This window comes from Labrus bergylta, chromosome 8 (genome assembly GCF_963930695.1).
Source record: "Labrus bergylta chromosome 8, fLabBer1.1, whole genome shotgun sequence".
Lineage (NCBI taxonomy): Eukaryota > Metazoa > Chordata > Actinopteri > Labriformes > Labridae > Labrus > Labrus bergylta.
In genome coordinates, this window is record NC_089202.1 from 28,568,220 (window position 1) to 28,588,996 (window position 20,777).

The following is a 20,777-nucleotide window of genomic DNA, read 5'->3' on the forward strand; positions in this document are numbered from 1 at the left end:
GACAGCAGTACTTTGAACAGCCTTGGTCTGACTGGATACACTGCACTGAAGTGTTTCCACTGTTTATTATTTTATTGACTGTTTTATCTCCTTTGAGCCTTGTTTTTATCTGGATTCAGTTCATTGATGTTTTATGAGGGTCATGAAATTTTAATTTGTGGATCATTAAAACAGTGCAGGAAACAATGTCTACATTTAGGTTTTTTTTTTTTTTTTTTAAATCAAGCTGATGTGTGAGGATTTGTTAAGACACTGTAAAGAACACCTGTTACACAGAATAAGGTTAATAGATTAGGCTTTGGAAAGGTGATTTATCATCGACTTTTAGGAGGAAGGCAAGATCCTGGGTTTGGTTGCAACCACATGTGTTGTAGTTTGGGGGGGGGGGCATCGACAATGCTTCGGCTCTGTAATGTTTCCACAATTAGAAAACCCCTGCCCTATTGCATACCACAGACAAACTCTTTCACAATTAGAACTTGAATTTATGCGGTGTTTTTTGTCAGTGATACTCTTAATACTCTTACGCAATACACTTCTAAGAACCTTTAAATGCATGTTAGTGTAGTTTGGTCTCACTCTTTCTACCTGGATGTTTTTTCCTGTGTGTTTACTGTGACGGGGATCAGGAGATGAGGAAACAACCAGATTAAGATGCCGGTTCAGATTAGCCTCAGCGAGCAGGAGGAGGGAGGCCAGGGTGGCCGGGTCGATGTGACAAAAACGAACCCAAAACTTGCCGAATAGCGTCTAAAGCTAGCCCAAAAACCAGCCCAATGCCAGAATTCAGAATAAGGCCGTAAAATCTCTGCCACACCATATTTCTCTACACAGTTGTTAAATAGCTCTGTGAAAGTGTAGAACGATTCACTAAAGCAAAACTAACCTGTAGCTCTCTCCCTCAAATTCTGTCTTTTTTTTCCTTTTCCTCCCCCGATGGTCAACTCAGAAAGTTGCTTCACTGTATTTTAAACTTACACTCAAATCAATACAGGTGTTAAAAGGTTGTTCTTCTTGTTTGTGTATTTTGGCATATTATAATCCCAATTTAAAGGTGAATACACCAACTAACAGCAGGTTGTTGTTTACAGAGGTTTTGATGGGAGTCAGAGGCAGGGTGGGCGGGCACTAACGTCAATGACTGTGTACGTGCAGACGGGGCTGGAAGAGAAATCGGGCACGCTGGAAAGGGGCCACAGGTCAGATTTGAACTTCTGGTCTGGGGCCCCAAGCAGTTGCCTGCCTTGCCTGTTGACAAGCAGCGCCTCTGCTAGAATAGATTGAGAGTTGGATGAATCCCATCAAGTTCAAAGAGCATGTACAGTACCTGCTGACTTCTGCGTCGAACGTGCCAAGGTTTGAACCCTGATCAAGCATGAAAAGCATGCGCTCTGCCACTGAGCTACATCCGCTGTGCATGCGAGGAAAACACAGGACAGTTCAGCCACCAGAAGTGTAATAAGTAGCATTTTCGCTGACATTACGATATTTTGAACGGCAAAGCTTCAACAACAACACATTCCACATTCAGACCTCAAACCTTGTTCGCAAACTCACTCTGGTCCGAGGGATTTCTAGAGTGTCGTCTACTCAGTGATAAAAATCATATAAACCAGTCAGAGAATCAAACATGAAATAATGTTTCCAATAACTTCAGCACACTTAAAAATCACACAGACCAAATGTCTTTAATGTACAGCAACTTTTGTTAAAAAAAAAAAGGATCACTGTTGGTTATTTACAGGAAGTTAAAAAGCTGAAAACAAATAGTTAGATTTCTACTCAGGACGCTACATGTCAACAACATTTGATTTGTGTTTCAATAACATCAAACAGTTTTTTAAGGCAGTTATTAGTTTAACCGTTACCGTTCCAATCATCAGCTCTGTAAAAGAAACAAATATCTACAGTATTTACACGTTTTACACATCTTAAGGTTGTACAAAGGCAAAATGATCAAAATGCATATTTGGCACGGTAGATTTTACTGTATGTGCTTTCTGTTTAACATCCATCTCTTATAGTAAATGTATGACAGCAGATACCAGCCCCTTTAAAACAGATATAAAAGTCTTTATCAAAAAGCACTTCATATGTAATAAACATTTATCATTTGTACATTCTTCTCATAAAGAGCAAACATATAAACACACTTAAAGGTCACATATTCTCCTCCTCTTCAACCAGTTTAAATAAGTCTCATAGCTCCCCAAAACATGTGTGTGAAGTTTCTTGATCAAATACAGGATCAGAGTGGATTCAGAACATGTCTATAAACCCCTCTTTTTCAGCCCTGATTAGAACAGGCTGTTTCTGTGTCTGTACCTTTAAATGTAAATGAGCGGTGTTTGACCACGCCCCCTCTCTGGAAGGGCTTGGGTGGCTCGGGGCTTTCTCGCTCCATGTCCTATTGTTTACGGTGAGAAGGCAGACTCAGAGGGCAGAACAAACACCTAGCTGTGGGAGTGTCACCCACCTGGGGGAGGGGTTACTCCCCTTTGTGATGTCATGAAGGGAAAATCTCCAAACAGCCTGTTTGAGCACACATTTTCTGAAAAGTGGAGCAGGAAAAAGATGGAGAGGATGGACTTTTCTCATCGTTGGGGGGTTTGTAGACAGAATAGGGATACATATTAGTGTGAGAATCACAAGGTGAAGTGTATTTTGAATAATATGTGACCTTTAAAATATTTCTTTTACGAGTACTACATTAAAACATTTCCAACTTTGACTGTTTAAAAGCAAGTGTAAATACTGACACTTAGAAATAAAAGGTCAACTACAAGAAGAGGTTTTTTTTCTGGTGGTTTTAGAGCTGGACTTCCACTAATCCTTCTGCTGGACTTTAATCCCGTTGTCGGATTTTGTTTATCTACCAATAAACTAAATTTGAACCTGAATTAGTTCACTCCGTTTACAAGAGAACATTTTAAGGCTTAATAAGAACGACTTTGAGCGTTTTGTAAGTGTGTACAATATGACAACAATGACTGCACACTCTACATGTCATTACTCACTGAGTAAACTAATATCTACAAACTTTCATCATATGAACACTAAGATACAACAACAAATACTGTATTACAACCTTATTTGCTGTAAATGTTTGGTAATTCAATAAACTATATCAACACTATGTTTTAGAGTTAGAGGGAAATTCCAACATTAGTAAACCCGAGCTCTACTTTTTAAATCTTTTTTAGGGTTTAATTGACTCATATATTAACAAACAAGTTTTGCAAGTTCTCCAGTAGATTTCTCTTCGGCCTGCAGCAGTGAAACAGGTCACTGTGGCTGCAACATAGTCACTAATTGATCAAAGTTTTTCCATTAAAGTTGTTGTTTTTGTCTCTGACAGGCTCAGATTCTTATTTTAAGTGTCAAACAACTTTACAGAAATTATCCCTACAGAGAGAGACCTTTTTCCAACAGAGTAAGAGGATTTTTTAAAACAAGAATCAGCTGTAACATCATTCTCTTCAAAGACACCAGACTCCAAATGATAAAAACAGTAATTTTACCACCTTGATCGGTTTGTTTGTGTTATTTGAGATTACACAAATACTCTGTGGAGCCAGATAAATAAATAAAAACCAATACTTGACTATTATTTTAATAATGGTAAAAACCATGTTCATCTTTACCAAATGTCTGTCTCTGTAGAGATCCCTTCTGTAATGTTTTCAGTGACAAAAACAAGACCTTTTAGTGGATGCGCTTTGATTTATCACGGATTATGTTGCAGCCATTGCAGCCTGTTTTACTGCTGCAGGCTGAAGAAATCTACTGGAGAAATTCCAAAACGTTTTGAACCATTTGGTGATTTACAAACCAAAACATGTAAGATAGGACCCCGAAATATTAAAAAGTACTAGAAAAGAGTGGTGAGTCTCTACTCCAAATGTGATGGCCTTTACCTATATCAGTGTCCAGAGTGTTCCTGGCTCAGAAGTCTAACTTTAACACTGAGGGAAAAGATATAGCTATAAGAATACATTCACTTTAAATACTCAGTTATTTTTTAAAAGAAGTATAAAATGTAAAGGACAAAATGACCATTCATTTCGTGTCCTCCATACGATCCATGATAAAAAATGTTGTGTTTCTGAGCTCAGTTGGAGGGGGAGGAGTCTATGAAGGCAGGTGATGTTCACAGGTGGCTCTGTGACATTAAGGAGATACCGTGCTGATAGTACGCTGCCTCTTATGATGGCTCCCATTTCTCCTCTTCCTGCAGTACACATACAGAGCTGTAAGGGGAACACAGCATACCGATGACGCCAGCAGCAGTCCGATGAAGAGCTGACCAAACACCGGGTACTCCATCACCTCCGACTGACCCTGAGGAAACGACAGGCATGGTTACAGTCTAGCTGAAATAACAAATATAATAAATGTATATTTTTTAACCTTAAATTCACCAGCATTCTGTGCACCAGTATTTGAATATATTCTAAAAATGTATTCAAAAAAGAGCTCATGTGTACAGATGTGTACTGCTTTGTACAGCACAGTTTTTGCATTAAAGAGATGAAAATGCTTCATTAGGCATCTATGTGTTGAAAACTGAACATTGTTGTTAGGCTAAGCTATTAGCCCACCCCGACTCCTGACAATAATGTACAAGTGAAGGTGAACTGTACACTTTACAGTCCAAATTTGGAGATATGAAAATGTAATCAGACTGTCAAATCTCAAAATGCATTAGAAGGTTTTAAAGAATCATACTTATATTATATATATAAAATTACTCAGATCAGCGCACTGTGATCATAACAACTGTCGGGGCCTTTGTGTTATGTAACATTAAGACTGACCTAATGCTCTTTGCACCATCTCTGCTCTTTGTATTCCTGTAAACTTATAAGTGAGCTTTCTGTTTAAGTGGTTGCCTGAAAACAACATTGTTATCTCACTTTCAGCTGGTTCACCTTTCCTACTGTTACTCTCATAATGTGTTTAGTTATTCAATGCAGGAATATTGGATAAGTTAAAGCTGCTTTTACTTTTGTCACTCATACTGAGATATTAATCTCCTCAACTAATTAATGAGGAGAGAGGGGGAATTAAAAAAAAAAAAAGATCCATTTCACCAGTAGCCGGAAGCAGAGATCTCTGTAAAAAAAAAAACAGATCCTTAGGCTGTAACCTAACCTTGATATGGAAATGTTTGTTTGTTTTTTGGAGTTTCTAACCATTTTGTTTCGGATTGTCATTAAGATTTGGGATGGGTGGACATTGGATTTCATAAATAAGTCAGACAGTCGTCTGCATACAAGGAGAGCGAAAATGTGTGAAATCCTCCAGGCAAGCTTCAAAGAAGAGTGGTGGAAAGAGTTTTTCTGCTGTTTAATGATCTGCAAGTTAATGTCAGCTTTTTTTCCCCCCTGAAACAGCCTTTATTCAGGACAGGATATTGAAGGGGGAAAAGCTGCTCGATCTGTAAATCAGGCAGACCTTTATTCAGGCTGACAAAATCTCACCCCTTTCACAGATTTTCACCAGCCAAAAAGTATAAAATCTAAAACATCAATAATAAAAAAGTTAAATAAGCCACAGCTAACCTTGTCTTTGTTCCATGCTTGATAGGTGGGGGTTCCTCCCTGGATGTAGTTGATGATGTAGAAGATGAAGAGGGCGATGAGGAGGATAGGACTTACTCCGCCCCACATGATCTTCCAGAACCAGTTAGGACGATGACCCAGCATGTCCTCTATGTCCTTTTCAAACCTAAAATGAGTAGATGGTATATGTAAATCCAAATTGATTCAAAGTTACATCACTGAGGGCATTGCTGGTTCTTTATACTCCATGAACATGTGAATTTATTTGGTTGTGTTGTGGGCGTAATATAGAATGCATACAAACCTTCTAATTCCATAGATGTAACTGACGGTGATGACCTCAACAAGGACGATGAAGAGCAGAGAGAAAGTTGCTCCGTAGTCGTTGAACATGGTGAACCAGTAGTTTCCTGATGGTGTGGTGAAGCCGAAGCCGAGCAGCAGACAGAACAGACACACTAAACCTGCAAGTGAAACACACAACATACAGTCACAGACACTCGTTCATTATAATTAGATTATCATTTCATCAATCAAGCCATTTTTGTTAATTAAAAATAATAAATCACCCAGCATTGGGTTTCTAGGACTTCTCCAAGGTATTGATATTGGAGTCTAAAATTCTGGTATCGTGCCAACCTTAGGGGCTCAAATTTTGCATTTTTGTATGCTATGCAACAGCAATGACACATCATAGTGCTGGTAGTTACGGACTCGATGTTTTAACTTTTCTACAAAAATTTTGGCCATTGTTGTAGCAGCTCTCTGGTGTCTCCGATGTTTTCTTTTACTGTCTCATCACCATACCAGTCTATACTGTTCCAAGCTGTTCTATTCATGCTGCATTTTGCGGACGCATAATGTTAATTTCTGAGGACGTGCACAACTAATGATGCAAACCACCGCAGGTTACACAAGGCTGATGTCATGCAATGTTTTTATGATGATAACGATGGTTTTGTTTGATAAGAATGATGACGACATTAAAGAAGGTTTTGATGTTGATTAGAAATTTCCAGAACAGCTGTCCATGTTGTGCTTTGCCTCTGGTCACTCTCTGTCAGCACCTGTGTGTACGATCAGACTTAAGGATGTTTGTTTGCCCTTACTGATGTTGTTTCCTCTTTTCTAAATCATTTCTTGTGTTGTACTTACTCTCTGATGTACGTCGCTTTAGATAAAAGCGTCTGATAAATTAATTGAAGAATTGTAGTAAATCAAAAGAACACGCTGACCGACCGAAGTATGATGAACAAAAATATGTCACAACTTTGAAGTCAGATCTTACCATTGAACAACTCGTTGCTAATACGGGAGAAGACCTTGAAGTCTCGTAGCGGGGTGATGATGGCGGTGACGTTACCCAACATGCTGCCCATGCCCAGCAGCAGGAGCATTGAGAAGTAGAGCACGGACCACAGCTGAGGCAGAGGCATGTTTTTAATGGCCTCACTGTAAACTATGAAGGCCAGACCGGTCCCCTCTACCGCCTGAAACATGAGAAAGAGAAACGCAAACTCTTAAGGACTGGCACAGAAATTGAGGGCCTGATTCACCAAATGAGCATATTTCTTGGCGATCGACCCCTATACATCTCTGTGTCACTATATCATTGTGATATGTACTATTCTAATGTATTTATTTAATGTTTCATCATTATTTTAGTAATGGTAATTTTGATTTGTTCAGCACTGTTAAGATGTAGTAATGAGGCACTGACCGTGTCCAGCTCCTTGTTCAGGTCACAGGGGACATCTGGGAGACCGAGTTCAGCAAACTGCTGCGGGTACGTCGAGTTCAGCCTCTCGAGCCACTCGAAGATGTTTTCCATGTTGATGGAGTCCTCTGACAGGCTGAAGGTGTTCAGCAGCAGAACACGAGTGCTGACAAGGAACAAACAGGACTGTTAAATTAACAGTAAAAATGTATCTTCACCAAGAATATTATGAGCTTTTAGAGTCCTCCAGTGCATCCCAAGTGAGTCATATTTCAACACTGTATTCTGTTAAATATGTTTGTATATCAGCCATGTCTTAAAAAGTGTACCGGTAAATAATAAGCCAAATAAAAAGCCTAACATTCACCCTCACATTAGGTGACACACACATGATCTGGATTACGGAGGCATTTTGTAATTTCTTTATAGGTCATATATTATACAAAATATTCACCAAGTGTTTCTGACACTAATATGTGTCTCTAGTCCGTCTATAAACCCCCCCAATGATGAGAAAAGTCCATCCTCTCCGTCTTTAGCCTGCTCCACTTTTCAGAAAATGTGGTTTTACCTTCATGACATCACAAAGGGCAGTAGTTTCTCCCCCAGGTGGGTGACACTCCCACATCTAGGTGTTTGTTCTGCCCTCTGAGTCTGCCTTCTCACCATAAACAATAGGACATGGAGCGAGAATGCCAGATCCACACCTCCTTCCAGAGGGGCGTGGTCAGACACAGCTATTTTACATTTAAAGCTACAGACACAGAAACAGCCTGTTCTGAGCAGGGCTGAGATAGAGGGGTTTATAGGCATGATCAAATACAGGATCAGAGTGGATATATAACAAGAAACTTTACAGACATGTGGAGCTCTAAGACTTATTTAAACTGGTTGAAAAGGAGGATAATATGTCACCTTTTAACAGCCAAATTAATCACTCATCAAGAATCTCTCTTGTTATGTAAAAAAGAAAGCTTTGAGTTCCACACTAGTCTTTACTTTTCAAAAATGTACTCAAACCATTTTAAGTTTCGATAAGGCAACAACATCACAATAGCCCCAGCGAAGAAAATAGCTCAAAACAATATGTAAAATGGTAGCAGACCTTTGGAAACTACAAAGAATCTTAGGCTAAGAAGGTCTTGGCTAAACAGGACCTTAAAGGAAACAAGCAACCTGACCAAAAGAAACAGCTCAACAGATTATTAATTTGAGCAAAAAAGATGACTGAAAACGAACTAACTTGTTTTTTACGGCTGCAGTAGCTACAGGCTGATATCAGAAACCTCAACACATATTCAAACACTGTGAACAGGAGTCAGATACCTTAAGACCAGACCGGAGGTACTTAACACACCTTGCAAAACTTTTCAAACTGAAAACTGCTTTCTGACACAAAGATTGATAGAAACTCAACCGAGCAGGCACAGACTACTTCTGCACACACAGATGTCCGATCCCTTTCAACAACATCATGTTTAGTACTGACACAGCTGTGATGAGGACGATGCAGACACAGCTGTGGTGAGGACCATCACAATTAAATTAAAAGGTCAGAAGGATTCAGCATGCTTGACAGTGCTGTTTTGGTTTGTCTTTGTTAAAAGTTGTTGTGAGTGGCAATTTCACTGTATTTAGCAAGTCACATGTCGGCTGAAATCTGTCTTACTACGGCGCTATGAACCAGAAATAAACAGATTTTACTGTGATTTCATTACAATAAACAGGTTGAGTGGATACTGAAATAACTACATTCTGATGTTGATTTGTAAAAAGCTTGAATCCATAATTTGTTTTGAGTTTGGATGGACAGGATGATCATTTTGACTCAAAATGATGATGCCATAGAGACCTCATTGCTGCTCTGCGTTCATGGCACAGTGCATATTTGAGTTGAACATATTGGTGTAAATTTCAGTCTTCATTTTGACTTTGCATGTAGTCTCACCTCACACAAAAAACACCTTCATGGCACACAGAGAAGCAGAAAACACACACACACACCTCTCCAGACAGTTCTCGTAGTTGACGGTGGCCTTGAAGCCGTAGATGGAGAAGGTGACGATGCTGGCGAAGATGGAGGTCCCGCTGTTGATGAAGGAGACGATGATGGCCTGCTGCTCAAAGTTGTTGTTGTACTGGTTGTAGCTGGCGAAAGCTATGAGGGACCCGAAACCCAGGCCCAGCGAGAAAAAGATCTGAGTGGCCGCGTTGATCCATGTGGTCGGGTTGGCGAGCTGCTCCATCTAAAAATAAGACAGCAGCACGTGTGGGAACAGGTGCAGACACACTAGCATATGAACAAATCTGAACACAAAGCATTACATTTTAAGAATTAATTGAGGCTGAAACAAAGGCACTATAACAGGGGGAGAATGTATTTTGAAATATCACTTAATCACTTAAACAACCCCCAGTTTCATAAAAAGGTCGTACATTGTGATGATTTGCAAAACACTGAAACTCCACATATAACAAAAAATAGTAGAGAAGTTTCATTGTTTTTGGATAATGATCTGCTCATTTGAATTTGATGCTGACAACGTGTTTCAAAAAAGTTGGGACAAAGGCAACAAAACACTGAAAAAGTTGTGAAAAGCTGAAAAATCACCTGTTGGAAAAACTCACAGAAAATATGGTTACCTAGCAACAGGTTAGTAACAGGATTAGAAAAAAAAAAAAAAAGAGCATCACAGAGAGGCAGAGGGTGCGCTCATACTGCTCCAGACTTAACCGGACCTGAGCACGGTTAACCCCTTTTACATACTGTACGTCATCAAGTAACGCATTCTCAGAGTCAGTACTATAGAGAACAACACAGAGAACATAAATGCAACTTTTACTGACTGTGTGGCTTATGTTGAGTCGTTTTGGTCAGATTCAACCTTTTACACTCCTGCATTTCTCGATTATGGAAGGCGGCTATCGATTAAATGTCATGTCCACGTTGCATACCAGTTCTTGTTAATGGCTAATGGTCATGTAGCTGCAGGAGCTGGGGATGGAAACCCTGACCTTCTGGTTAAGAGACATCTAACTCTACCACTTAGCCACAGCCGCCAAAAGCTTGTGTAATTGGCTCAGTTGGTAGAGTGGGTCAGGTCCCAACTGGAAGGTCGGGGTTCAATCACCAGTCAACATGTTAGGGCGCAGTACGTGTTTCCTAGTGTGAGTGTGCCCTTAGTCTTTCTCTGCTTGTTCAAATGAATATGGGGCTTGCAAATCATCACATCATGTTTTTATTTACATTCGATGCACTACCAACTTTTGAGAATTAGGGGTTGTACTTCTGATACAAAAAAACCTTGTGGAAGCTGTTTGTTATGTAACTTGTGGATGGTATGATTATATACAGATACAACTTGAACCCTTACCTTTGGTGTAAACATGTAAGCGACACCATTAAGGGCTCCATGAAGAGTGACACCTCTGATCAGATAGATGAAGAGGACCAAGTATGGAAATGTAGCTGTGAAGTACACCACCTAAAGAGGGATCCAGGGGGGGAAAAGTTAGAGCCAAAGTCTCAATATACAGGTGTGTTTGTGGGGTTTGGACCCTCAGACCCCCATGATCATCCAGTTTGGTCTACAGTGTTTCCTCAACTAAAAGCCAGTAGTCACACACAGGCTCAAGCTATTGGACCTAAACAAGTAAAGGCCTTTCCCGGGTATAGCAAACAGCTTTTCTGTGGTTTGGCTGTTAACAGTTAACAATACATAAATGCCCCCCCCCCCCCCCATAGTAGAATACCATTAAATAACCTCATGTCGTAGTTGAACATGTTAAGCCCCCCTTCATGACTGTTCATATTTCACACTAGCTGTAGAGGAAGGTCAGGGTTTAAAGGTGTTTTAAAACAGATTTCAACGTTTTTATGAATGTAAAAGACATCTCAGAGAAATTTCAGTCTGGTTTTAGCACTTCAGAAAGAAATCGCCTTCCGCAGAGTAGCAAACTACTTTCTTTTAGCTACTGATAAAGGAGAGAGATCAAGCGCGGCTTTCGACAAAGTAAATCATGGCAATTAAATTGAACGCCTCAAGACTTGGGATGGCGCCAAGGGGGCACCGCTTAGTTGGTTTAATACCTATCTATGAGACAGAATCTTTGCGGCCGCCATAGGTAACCACTCATTCTCCACCTCCCTTATTACCTGTGGGGTGTTCCGCAAGGTTTGATTTTAGGTCCACTTTTATTTTCTATTTTTATGCTTCCTCTCGGTAACATCATTCAATAACACAATCTCTCCTTCCAATTTTTATGCAGAGGACACATGGATATGCTTTTCGCTGAGACCTGGTGACCAAAGAAGCCTCTGCTTTCACCCCTGATGAAGGGTAACGACAACGATGCTTTGTCATAGCTTACATAGATGTTGCTGTTTGCTGATTAACGTCGGTTAACATCAGGTATTTTTAGCATTTAGGCACAAGAGGAAACAAAAATGCTTTCTGACTGATCACCTGAAGTCAAAAAATTACTTCTGCAACATTTCTGTAGTTTGGATGTTACAATCCATTAATAAGAATGAACCTAAACGGTTCCATGGTGCAACCAAACTAAAGACATAGATATTTGTAGTTTCTTTTAAATACAACATCTGTAGACTGACTAGCAGTGTGTCTGATCGCAGAAACTCAATGTCTCACCCTTCCAGTGGACTTGACTCCTCGGACGATGAACAGGTACGTAATGATCCAGCACAGCAAGAAGCAGAGAGCCTGGCCCATATGAATTCCTCCGTTCTCCTCAATAGAAGAAGAAATATCCAGAGTTTCTCTGTAGAAGAAATACTGAGTGGGCGTGGCCCGATCACACTCCTCCACAGGTCCTGTCAGGTTAGCATTGAGTGGACACTCCGCCCACGGCAACACGGACTGTGACATAAGAGAACACAGGGAAGGATTATTAAGCTGAAAGCTGAAACCTATTAAAAAAAGATATATAGTAGTTTATTGAAAATCAGCTCACTTGAAATGAATGAAAGAGGTACCAGAAGCTCCATGCGTTGATGATGTTGTAATAGAGACACAGATACAGAGAGGTCATAACACTAGCAAGACCTAAAGTGAGAGAATTAAACAAAAATTATGAATCAATTAAGATGCTTCTGAGTCTATCTGAGTCATCAATCCAGTCAAATCTCATTGAGAGACAAACCAAGCCCAAGCTTTGGTTTTTCTAAAAGGACAGAAAATGAATGTCTTACTTTCACATATTAATGCACATTACTTAGGTGACCAGTAAAAAAATAATAAAATCAATCATTAAAATCAGAATATTGTCCACGTGAGGTCGTGCCTGAGCCAAGTTCTAAAATACTCTTCAGGTCTTTACTTCTCTAAGCTGAGCTTGAACTATCTGTGAGTCTTCATGTTTATACTGTACCTAGGTCTTCGAGGGTGTATTACTGTTAAAACACAGAGCCAAATTATCCTTAAAATATTCATTATGTTGAGACCCTGGGAGGAGACGAGATGGTACCCTGACATTAGATTTTTAAAACATGCATGCGGAGCAGAACATCGACAAAAGCCTCACATCTTCATTTAGCCACGCTATAGTAGTATGCTAGCCTACTAAACAACCTACTCAGAAGTACAGCCTGGAGAGCGATTGTATCAACATTTTCAGCGAGCAAACGATGCGTAAGAACAAGGTCAGGGGTGTTTAAGAGCTTTATAAAATCCAAAGTAAAAGAATTAGGAAGAGCAGCAGACATTGAAATTAAAACCAATCTGTGTGTAAACACTAACCGAGACCAAGAAATACCCGAGACCAGAGTGCTCCGAGACCGGGACAAGACAGAAATATTTAGGGATCGAGACCCAGTCAAGACCAAGATTAAGTCAGGGCGAGGCCGAGACAAGACCAAGACCAAGACCAAGACCAAGACCAAGACCATAAATATCACTGAGAAATCATCAACTTGTGTTTAATAAAGATTCATAAAGTATCTATCTATCTCTATCTTTTAACACTGAGGGATGAAAATCAAACTACAAATTAGTTGAAATGATTTGTTCTCAGTGATGGCCTTGACCGGTTTTCATTTAAAATCCGGAGTCCGCCCAGTCTGAGACCGAGACCTTCAAAAAGACGTCTCAAGACCAAGACCGATTACGAGTACTACAACACTAGTGTGTGTCTTCTCTTTAGTGCAACATTTTCATGACCACATCTCGACTCTTTTTCTCACTATTCTTCACATTTCCACATTCATGTTTTTAATCTTTCACATGTCTTTTTTTCTCCGGTTTTGTCTTTAAGCTCAGTGCCTTACCCAATCCTCCTAAATATGGGCTGATGGCACTCCACGCCCCGATGCTGCCCAGACTCATCTTCTGACCGATGGCAAGCTCCAGGTAGAATAAAGGGATCCCCTCCAGAATCAGCATGATCATGTACGGGATCAGGAATCCTCCTGGAGGAGAAAATAATAATTAAACATGGAGAACAACAAAACACACCCTCTGATAGGGTTTTATTACATTATAATATGAAAGAAAGAAAGTGTTTTAAAGGTTCTGTTAAAAAGCTGTGATGTAACTTTATACAATGAGTTACTCATTTATTTGGTTTTATGATCAGAAATCCAGTTAAGTGGGGAGAACACTGAGGACGGCCGAGCTCGGAGTCTGTGAAGCGCACATGCAACGGAAAGATAGCCAATAAGGAAGCAAGTTGACTAAAGCAGGAAGCACAACAGCAATAACCATAGCGATTACAGCAAACATGAAGCATAAAGTTAGATAGACGTCATAAATGCAGGACCAACTTGCCACAAACAACCACAATCAAACTGACAAGGAAACGAGCCTGATCAAAATGTTTACTGTAATGGATGTACCAGAAAACAGCTAGCCAACAAGTGTCATAATTTCTCATCATGTGCGTCAAAATCATTTAAAGGGGACATGTTGTGAAAAATCCACTTGTCAGTGTTTTTGAACATATATTTGGGTAACCTGAGAGTCTACTGACCCTCATAAATAGGAACAGCAGTCACTTGCCACCAACTTTGCCCCCCAGCCAGATCATTCCCCAAGAGATACCCCATCATTGGGAAATTGTGGACTAACTCCTACCACTACATGCCCCTAAATCTGATTTAAGATATACAGCATCCATGTCCACTGATCCCGCCATTGGACCCTATATCAAATCATGTCTCCTCTTTAAGCACATCATATTACCCTAAACCTGTAAGAATAGCAATGCATCTATGTATGAAGTTATCAAACTTCAACATAATCCTCCCTTTGGGGATTAACTAACCCCCAGCCATCAAACATTAAAACATCAACACAACAGTCTTCAATAACCATCACTTATTGATAAATACAACAGCCAATCATCAATAACCATTCATCAAAACAAGCTAAGGACATGCTGCTTCACCAGAAACATTCCCTTAAAACAACCAGAAATCCTTTTTGTGTATAATTTAGGCGATCACACAAAGTGCATTCTTTGTTGTGTTTCATGTTTTGTTGTGCAAAGAATATCATGTTAAGATGATTAACTACGCAATCATGTATATGTCTCAAAAATTACTCCAAAAAAACCCGCCACAGGGCGTGTGGTTAATGTAAAGCTATCTAAACCTGGGCGGCTGTGGCTCAGTCCCATGTGTCCTTGGGCAAAACACTTAACCCCAAATTGCTCCTTCTGCTTTGCCAGCAGTGTATGAATGTCTATGAACGGGTTAAGTTACTTCTAATGGACTCTTTACATAGAAACCTCTACCGTCAGTGTGTGAATGGGGGTTAATATGAAGGAGTGACCTGCGGTGTAGAAGAGCTTTGAGAAGTCAGAAGACTAGAAAAGAACTATAGGATTTTTTTTTACCAGTAAGAATGTTAAGTTAAATCCTTAATGTATAAATCTCTTCTTATTCTTATTTTTTTAAATATATTTTAAATGCTTATTTACTATGTATCTATTCTTATATTGTTTTATTTGCTCTGATAACATGCTGCTGTAATGCCACAATTTCACAATTTGGGATCAATAAAGTAATTATATTCTATTCTATCTTTCTTTGATCTATGCTCAATCTTTAGAGACAGATAGAAATAGAAATACACACTCATACATATCTGACTTCCATCTGTGGGAGTTTTCAAAGGAAACTTTATCGCTAAGTAAGTGCTGCTTCTGATTTAACACGAACAGTGTGAGCACTCGGGCCGTTCCTCGACAATCGGACCATACAGCGTGAGCTCGTAAAGTCATTTGTGAGCTTTGGTTTGTACGTTTTAAACAATTCACTCGTACAGTTTGACATTCGTACAGCCTACATCCAACCTGAGCAGGTGTGTGCTCTCATTTGCAGCTTGCAGAAGTGTAGGCTACTGTACATTTTATGGTTTATGTTTTTATTGCAATTCTATATCTAACGTGCATTTGAGTTTTTACGATAGTCAAAGCCATATAATTGCATAACAGGTGCATGTAAAATTCAAACTAATGACCATTAGTTATTTGCGTTAGCAATCACTTCTTATTCCGTATCAGCTGTCTGGGTGTAAAGTCTGTAAGGCCACAAACTGGTCACATTTCTACTAAATCATTCTCTTATTGCTTCCTGGTGCAGCCCACGTTTATTACCTGCTGTTAGGATAAATATATCTGCCTGCTTTCAACAACTCACCGTGTGATAAGAGCCTGATAAGGACTTGTTTGTAATATGCACCGCCACAAACTGCACCCCGCCAGCATGACTCAAAGCAACAGGTCATGAACAGGTAACATGTGACTGATATTGTTAGATGTTTGGTATACTATCTGAGTTTAATGTTTATTGTTCCATCTATGACGGTAATCATCTTTAACTGTGGCTGTTACAAAGAGCTTTAAGAACACTTTTGCCTCCTCAAAATTTCAGACGATAAGCTTTACGGGGCGGCAGAGGTTCAGCCAGTTCCAAGTCCCGGTGCAGACCAAAAAATATGGAAGTTGGTCTGGTAACTGGAAAGGTGCTAAGTCACTTCCTGAGTACTACAGAGTTACCCTTGAGCAAGGCACTCAAAACCTCTCCACTAATGCACGTCCACAGGTCCTGTTTGTGCCTGTGTGTAAACTTTGGGCCGGTGTGTGTGTGTGTGTACGAAGCAATGTCTCTCAATAACAGAGTGGAAACCAGAATTTCCCTCAGAGATTGTATAACCTATGGGTTGTCACAATACCAGATTTTTAAATTTCAACAGGCTTACCGTTCTGGTCAACTCTAAATACTCGTTTAAATACCACAGCGACAAAAACAGCAGCTACAGACACAATATTGGGTAATATCTTGTTTTGATTTACCAAATATTGCAACTGAACTTCAGCACACTGACTATATTGCACAAACATATGGAACATATTTGTGTAATTTATACGTTAAGCATTTGGTCAAAAATAAGACTGAAGATCTCTAGTTTTTTTCATAAGTTTTGGTAATTTTCAATAGGCTATGCTGTGGATCATTAAAATAACAGAGGCAGTTTTATGTTGATACAAGTGATATCAGAAAGTAATAAGTAGTACGCTGCCATATCCTTTAGGTAAAAAAACAAACATTTTAATGATCCGTCTGCTCTCATTTCTTTTAAGAAACTAAATTATGAATTTGAAAAACTCACAATAGCTCAACCATATGTGTGTGTGTGATTTCAAGCTAAATGTGAAACTGAAAATACACATTTGAGGCTCTATATGACACATGACTTTTATATTCATTTCCCTCATGTTCATGTATTTTACTTATAAAATCAAGTGTTATTGAGTATATCATAGGAATATTCTAATAAATTTGACTTTGATGTTGTTAAATAATTATAATCTAATGTTTTTGCTTCACATAATCAGTCGATTTAATCATTTACATTTTGTTTTTATTCTTTGGGAAAAAAAAGTTTCTCTCAAACGTTGCAGGATAGGAGGACAGGTGAATGTCTAACATGAGAAGTGCTCTCTATTCAAATTCCTGTTAGACTGTGTGTGTGTGTGTGTGTGTGTGTGTGTGTGTGTGTGTGTGTGTGTGTGTGTGTGTGTGTGTGTGTGTGTGTGTGTGTGTGTGTTTGAATAATGATCAGTCCCGTTATGTAAGCGGCTCTTACCTCCACCGTGCATCTGACAGAGGTACGGGAACCTCCACACGTTCCCCAGACCCACCGCGTACGAGACGCACGCCAGCACGAACTGCATGGGGTTGTCCCAGTTGGGTCTTTCATCTTTTCCCATGTCTGCGTCTCCGTTAGTGTGTCCACGTTGTCGTTGTTGTTGTTGTTGTTGTTGTTTACAGAGCAGCCCAAACCTGTTGAGAGTCACGGGAACAATTACCGGAGCGGCGGATCGGTGCGTGCTGCGCGCTTTATGATCCGTCTGTGATTGAAATGTGGCCACACTGAGGAGGAGGAGGAGGAGGGTCCTTTACAACTACTCCTCCCGTGAGCCTTCTGCTGGAGAGTGCACAGTCGAAGCTTCTTGGGAAATGCGGTCCTTTAAAAAGCTAACGACTGCAGATACACCTGTTCGAATGGAAAGGTGTTTAAATAAATATCCCGGTGTTTATTAGTGTAATAAAACTATAAAGAGATAAGTTCCTATTGGCTGCTCATATTCAGTCATCATATTTCATGTGTTTGATGAATTGGGAATGTTTTGCTGTAGCTGGCGAGTTAAACAGGTTGCCATAGCAACACATGAAGTTTAAAAAGCTTGACTTTTATTTAATATATATTTATTTGTTTATTTGTTTTCCTTTAAATGCAATCTTAAAAAGCAGGTTATACTGTTAATTCAGTAATTTATCAGTCAAGATGTTTTTATTTTTGTTTGTTATGTTGTCGTGTCGATAAAGTTTCTTTGAATGTCACATGACGTTATTGACCAGAAAGCTGGGCTCCGTTTATTCCTCACCGATGGTCAGCATGCGGACACGTGCTTCACGGTGTCTCCATGATGTGTCTTCTGTGAAGACTAAAGCTTTGTTGTGGACATCAGTTTGAATCGTGAACTTTTTACTGACCGGGCAGTAATATTTGCATAATGATCCTCAGTGAGAGGTGGAGGCAGCTGTCAATCACACTCAAAGTGCGGTGGGCGGAGCTTGGAAAATAACCAGGTGAATGTTTGATTGTATAGGCTATCTCTGCCTCCTGAGGAAAGTCTGAGCCTTGTTGTCTTTCGCTGACCCTGAACCTGAACCTGAACCTGACTCGACACTAAAGCACTGTTTTCATTAACTAACCCACTTCTCTCTCAGACACATACAGGCCTACATGGACTCCGTTCGACCTTTTGTTTACATTGTGGCTGTGAAACTAACAGGCGGTGAGGCTTGTAGAGCCACTTAATTCATTATCTTAAAGAAACCTTCGCTGTTTTATTAGAATGGGATATTAAATTGGATGAATTCAATTTTAATCAGCAATGAAAAGCAATGGATAGGTTCTGAAAATTGTGCAGGTCGTGTGTTTTAAAACTCAATAAGACATTTTTTTCTATTTTCCTAATCTGCATTTCAATAAGAAATTGATATCTGAATATTCTGGATAAATTTTTACAAAGGCTTTAAGGCATATTTCATGCACTAAAGTGTCTGAATCATATTCCAACTATTCATTACTTCCTTCTTTAACCTTTACCGTATTTATTTTATCTTTTTTTTTTTTACAGGCTGAAACATCAAGGGCTCAAAAATTAAGCTAACACTAAAGTGAAAAAAAAAAATGCAGTTCCTTGAGTGTCCACTTGAGGCTGTGTCCAAGAGTGAGTCAATCCCTGTAGAGCCCCATTTTACATCAGAAATTAATTCTTTAAAGCAGGCTACAAAAACAGTTTTGGTCTCTATCGCTAATTTCTCTATTTATGACAATTGTACAGGTTGAATTTTTATAGGATTCTGCTGTTTAAATTGTATTAAGTGACATTTTTTAACATTATTATTATATAATTGAGTAATGACTTTCTAAAAACAGACTGAAGTCTAACTTCCTCTGGGTTTGTTGTTCTCAGCGCTGTGTTCACACTGACGAGATGTTGCTTCCTTCAGCTTGTTCATGTTTCTCTCAGAGAATCTAAAATGTTTCATTCATACATTTGTTTTTTTTCCCCTAAGCTCCTCCCTTTCCCACCGTTTGCCTTACCACCATGCGGGGAAAGAGAAACCATGTGGAGTCTCAAAGGTGGAGTTTCGTTGCAATTAGAGTACAACTTTAAGAGGACCAACAGACTTTCAAAAACTGTAGAAAATACTCTTTATCTTTGGTATAAAATACTTCTATGGGCTGCATATCTAAATGGAGATAAGTCGCAGAAATGGCTGCACTCGGTCGGAACAACAATGGAGAGTGGGGAGGATGTAAACTGAAGGAGATGATATATACACACTGTTTTCAGTGGAGCTGTTGCAGATGAGCTAAGCCTCTGTGTTGCTGGGTAAATGGAGACGCACACTAACATATAGAGTGATGTAAAGATGTTGGTCCCCTTGCCAGCTCCAGTTCAGGACGGCTCTGTCAATTGAACCAACTTTGACCCCGCCCCACCAACACCAGGTTCTAGTTGGTGGACAAAGTGTGTGTTCAGGGTTACTGTGTCAGGAGGAGGACACTACTACACTGAGATTTATGGACCATCTGCCTCGTGACCCTGTTTGTTTACAGCGAGACCGTGCCAGAGTTGATCGCTGTCTGCGTGGAGCACTAAATATATCATTAGCGATGACATGAAGTCATGGTCAGCTGAGGTGTGACCTGCAGGTGAGCAGATCCAGCACAGTTTCCTCGTCAATTCTGACAGGACAATATCTGACCTATCAGAGGGTAAAAGGCAATAACCAGGTAACTGCCGTGGCAGGAAACCACAATCCTGACTCCTATGCAGAGGCAGTTGCAAATAAAATATATATTTTTTAAAACGCTAGAATTTGAATTTGAGTGTAAAGCTTGAGTTCAGACTTGGACTGTCAGTAAACTGCATAGCAAAACAGATTATTTGTCTGATATTTGCATGAAGCTCTAGCGTAAGTTCAGTCAGGAAAACTTTAATTGCCTTCTTTCTCATTCTTCCCTTTTTGCACGCTAACTCATGTTTTCGCCGTCATTTTTTGAGCTGTCATTGGATAATCAGCTGTCTCCTCAGCGGTACACATTTAGCGTCCCTCCCTTATTTTCAGCTTATCATCGTTCTGCTCCTCTTTTAAATATGATTCTTTCTCTCCTTTAGTTTCTTCATGCTGATGTTTTGTGCGCCCCTCCTCCTCCCCATTACCGCCAGTCTTCACAGATTCATCATCCATCAATTCTTCACCCATCCGGTCTAATCATTTATCAGCTTTACCACCACCAGGGTCTGGACTCCATGGGGGGGGGATTTATTCTGTCCACGCTCAGAAACATTCTCCAAACACATCAACCTCCCCATAGAGCCCGAGCGCCAAAGTATTTCTGTCAAGTCACTTTTCCATGTTATTCACTGTAATAAATCATTTTCTTAATTCA

The 20,777-nt window shown here is 39.8% G+C and overlaps 1 protein-coding gene and 1 long non-coding RNA gene across 3 annotated transcripts; one reads left to right on the top strand and one right to left on the bottom strand.

Moving 5' to 3' along the window:
- Nucleotides 1–1,662: 1,662 nt before the first annotated feature.
- On the bottom strand, nucleotides 1,663–17,666 carry LOC110002824 (sodium- and chloride-dependent transporter XTRP3). Its single transcript, XM_020658483.3, has 11 exons — nucleotides 17,391–17,666; nucleotides 13,568–13,708; nucleotides 12,256–12,347; nucleotides 11,934–12,161; nucleotides 10,656–10,766; nucleotides 9,286–9,527; nucleotides 7,285–7,447; nucleotides 6,853–7,054; nucleotides 5,869–6,028; nucleotides 5,565–5,730; nucleotides 1,663–4,341 (listed from the first exon to the last, which is right to left on the bottom strand). The coding sequence occupies exons 1-11, from the start codon at nucleotides 17,512–17,514 to the stop codon at nucleotides 4,171–4,173; spliced, it is 1,800 nt and encodes a 599-aa protein (XP_020514139.1). The 5' UTR covers nucleotides 17,515–17,666; the 3' UTR covers nucleotides 1,663–4,170.
- Nucleotides 17,667–17,873: 207 nt separating this feature from the next.
- On the top strand, nucleotides 17,874–20,777 carry LOC114921810 (uncharacterized). Of its 2 annotated transcripts, XR_010666738.1 has the most exons (3): nucleotides 17,874–18,397; nucleotides 18,952–19,044; nucleotides 19,394–20,777. It is a non-coding gene; the product is annotated as an uncharacterized lncRNA (long non-coding RNA). The 2 variants fall into 2 exon arrangements; XR_010666737.1 differs by having other exon boundaries at nucleotides 18,952–20,777.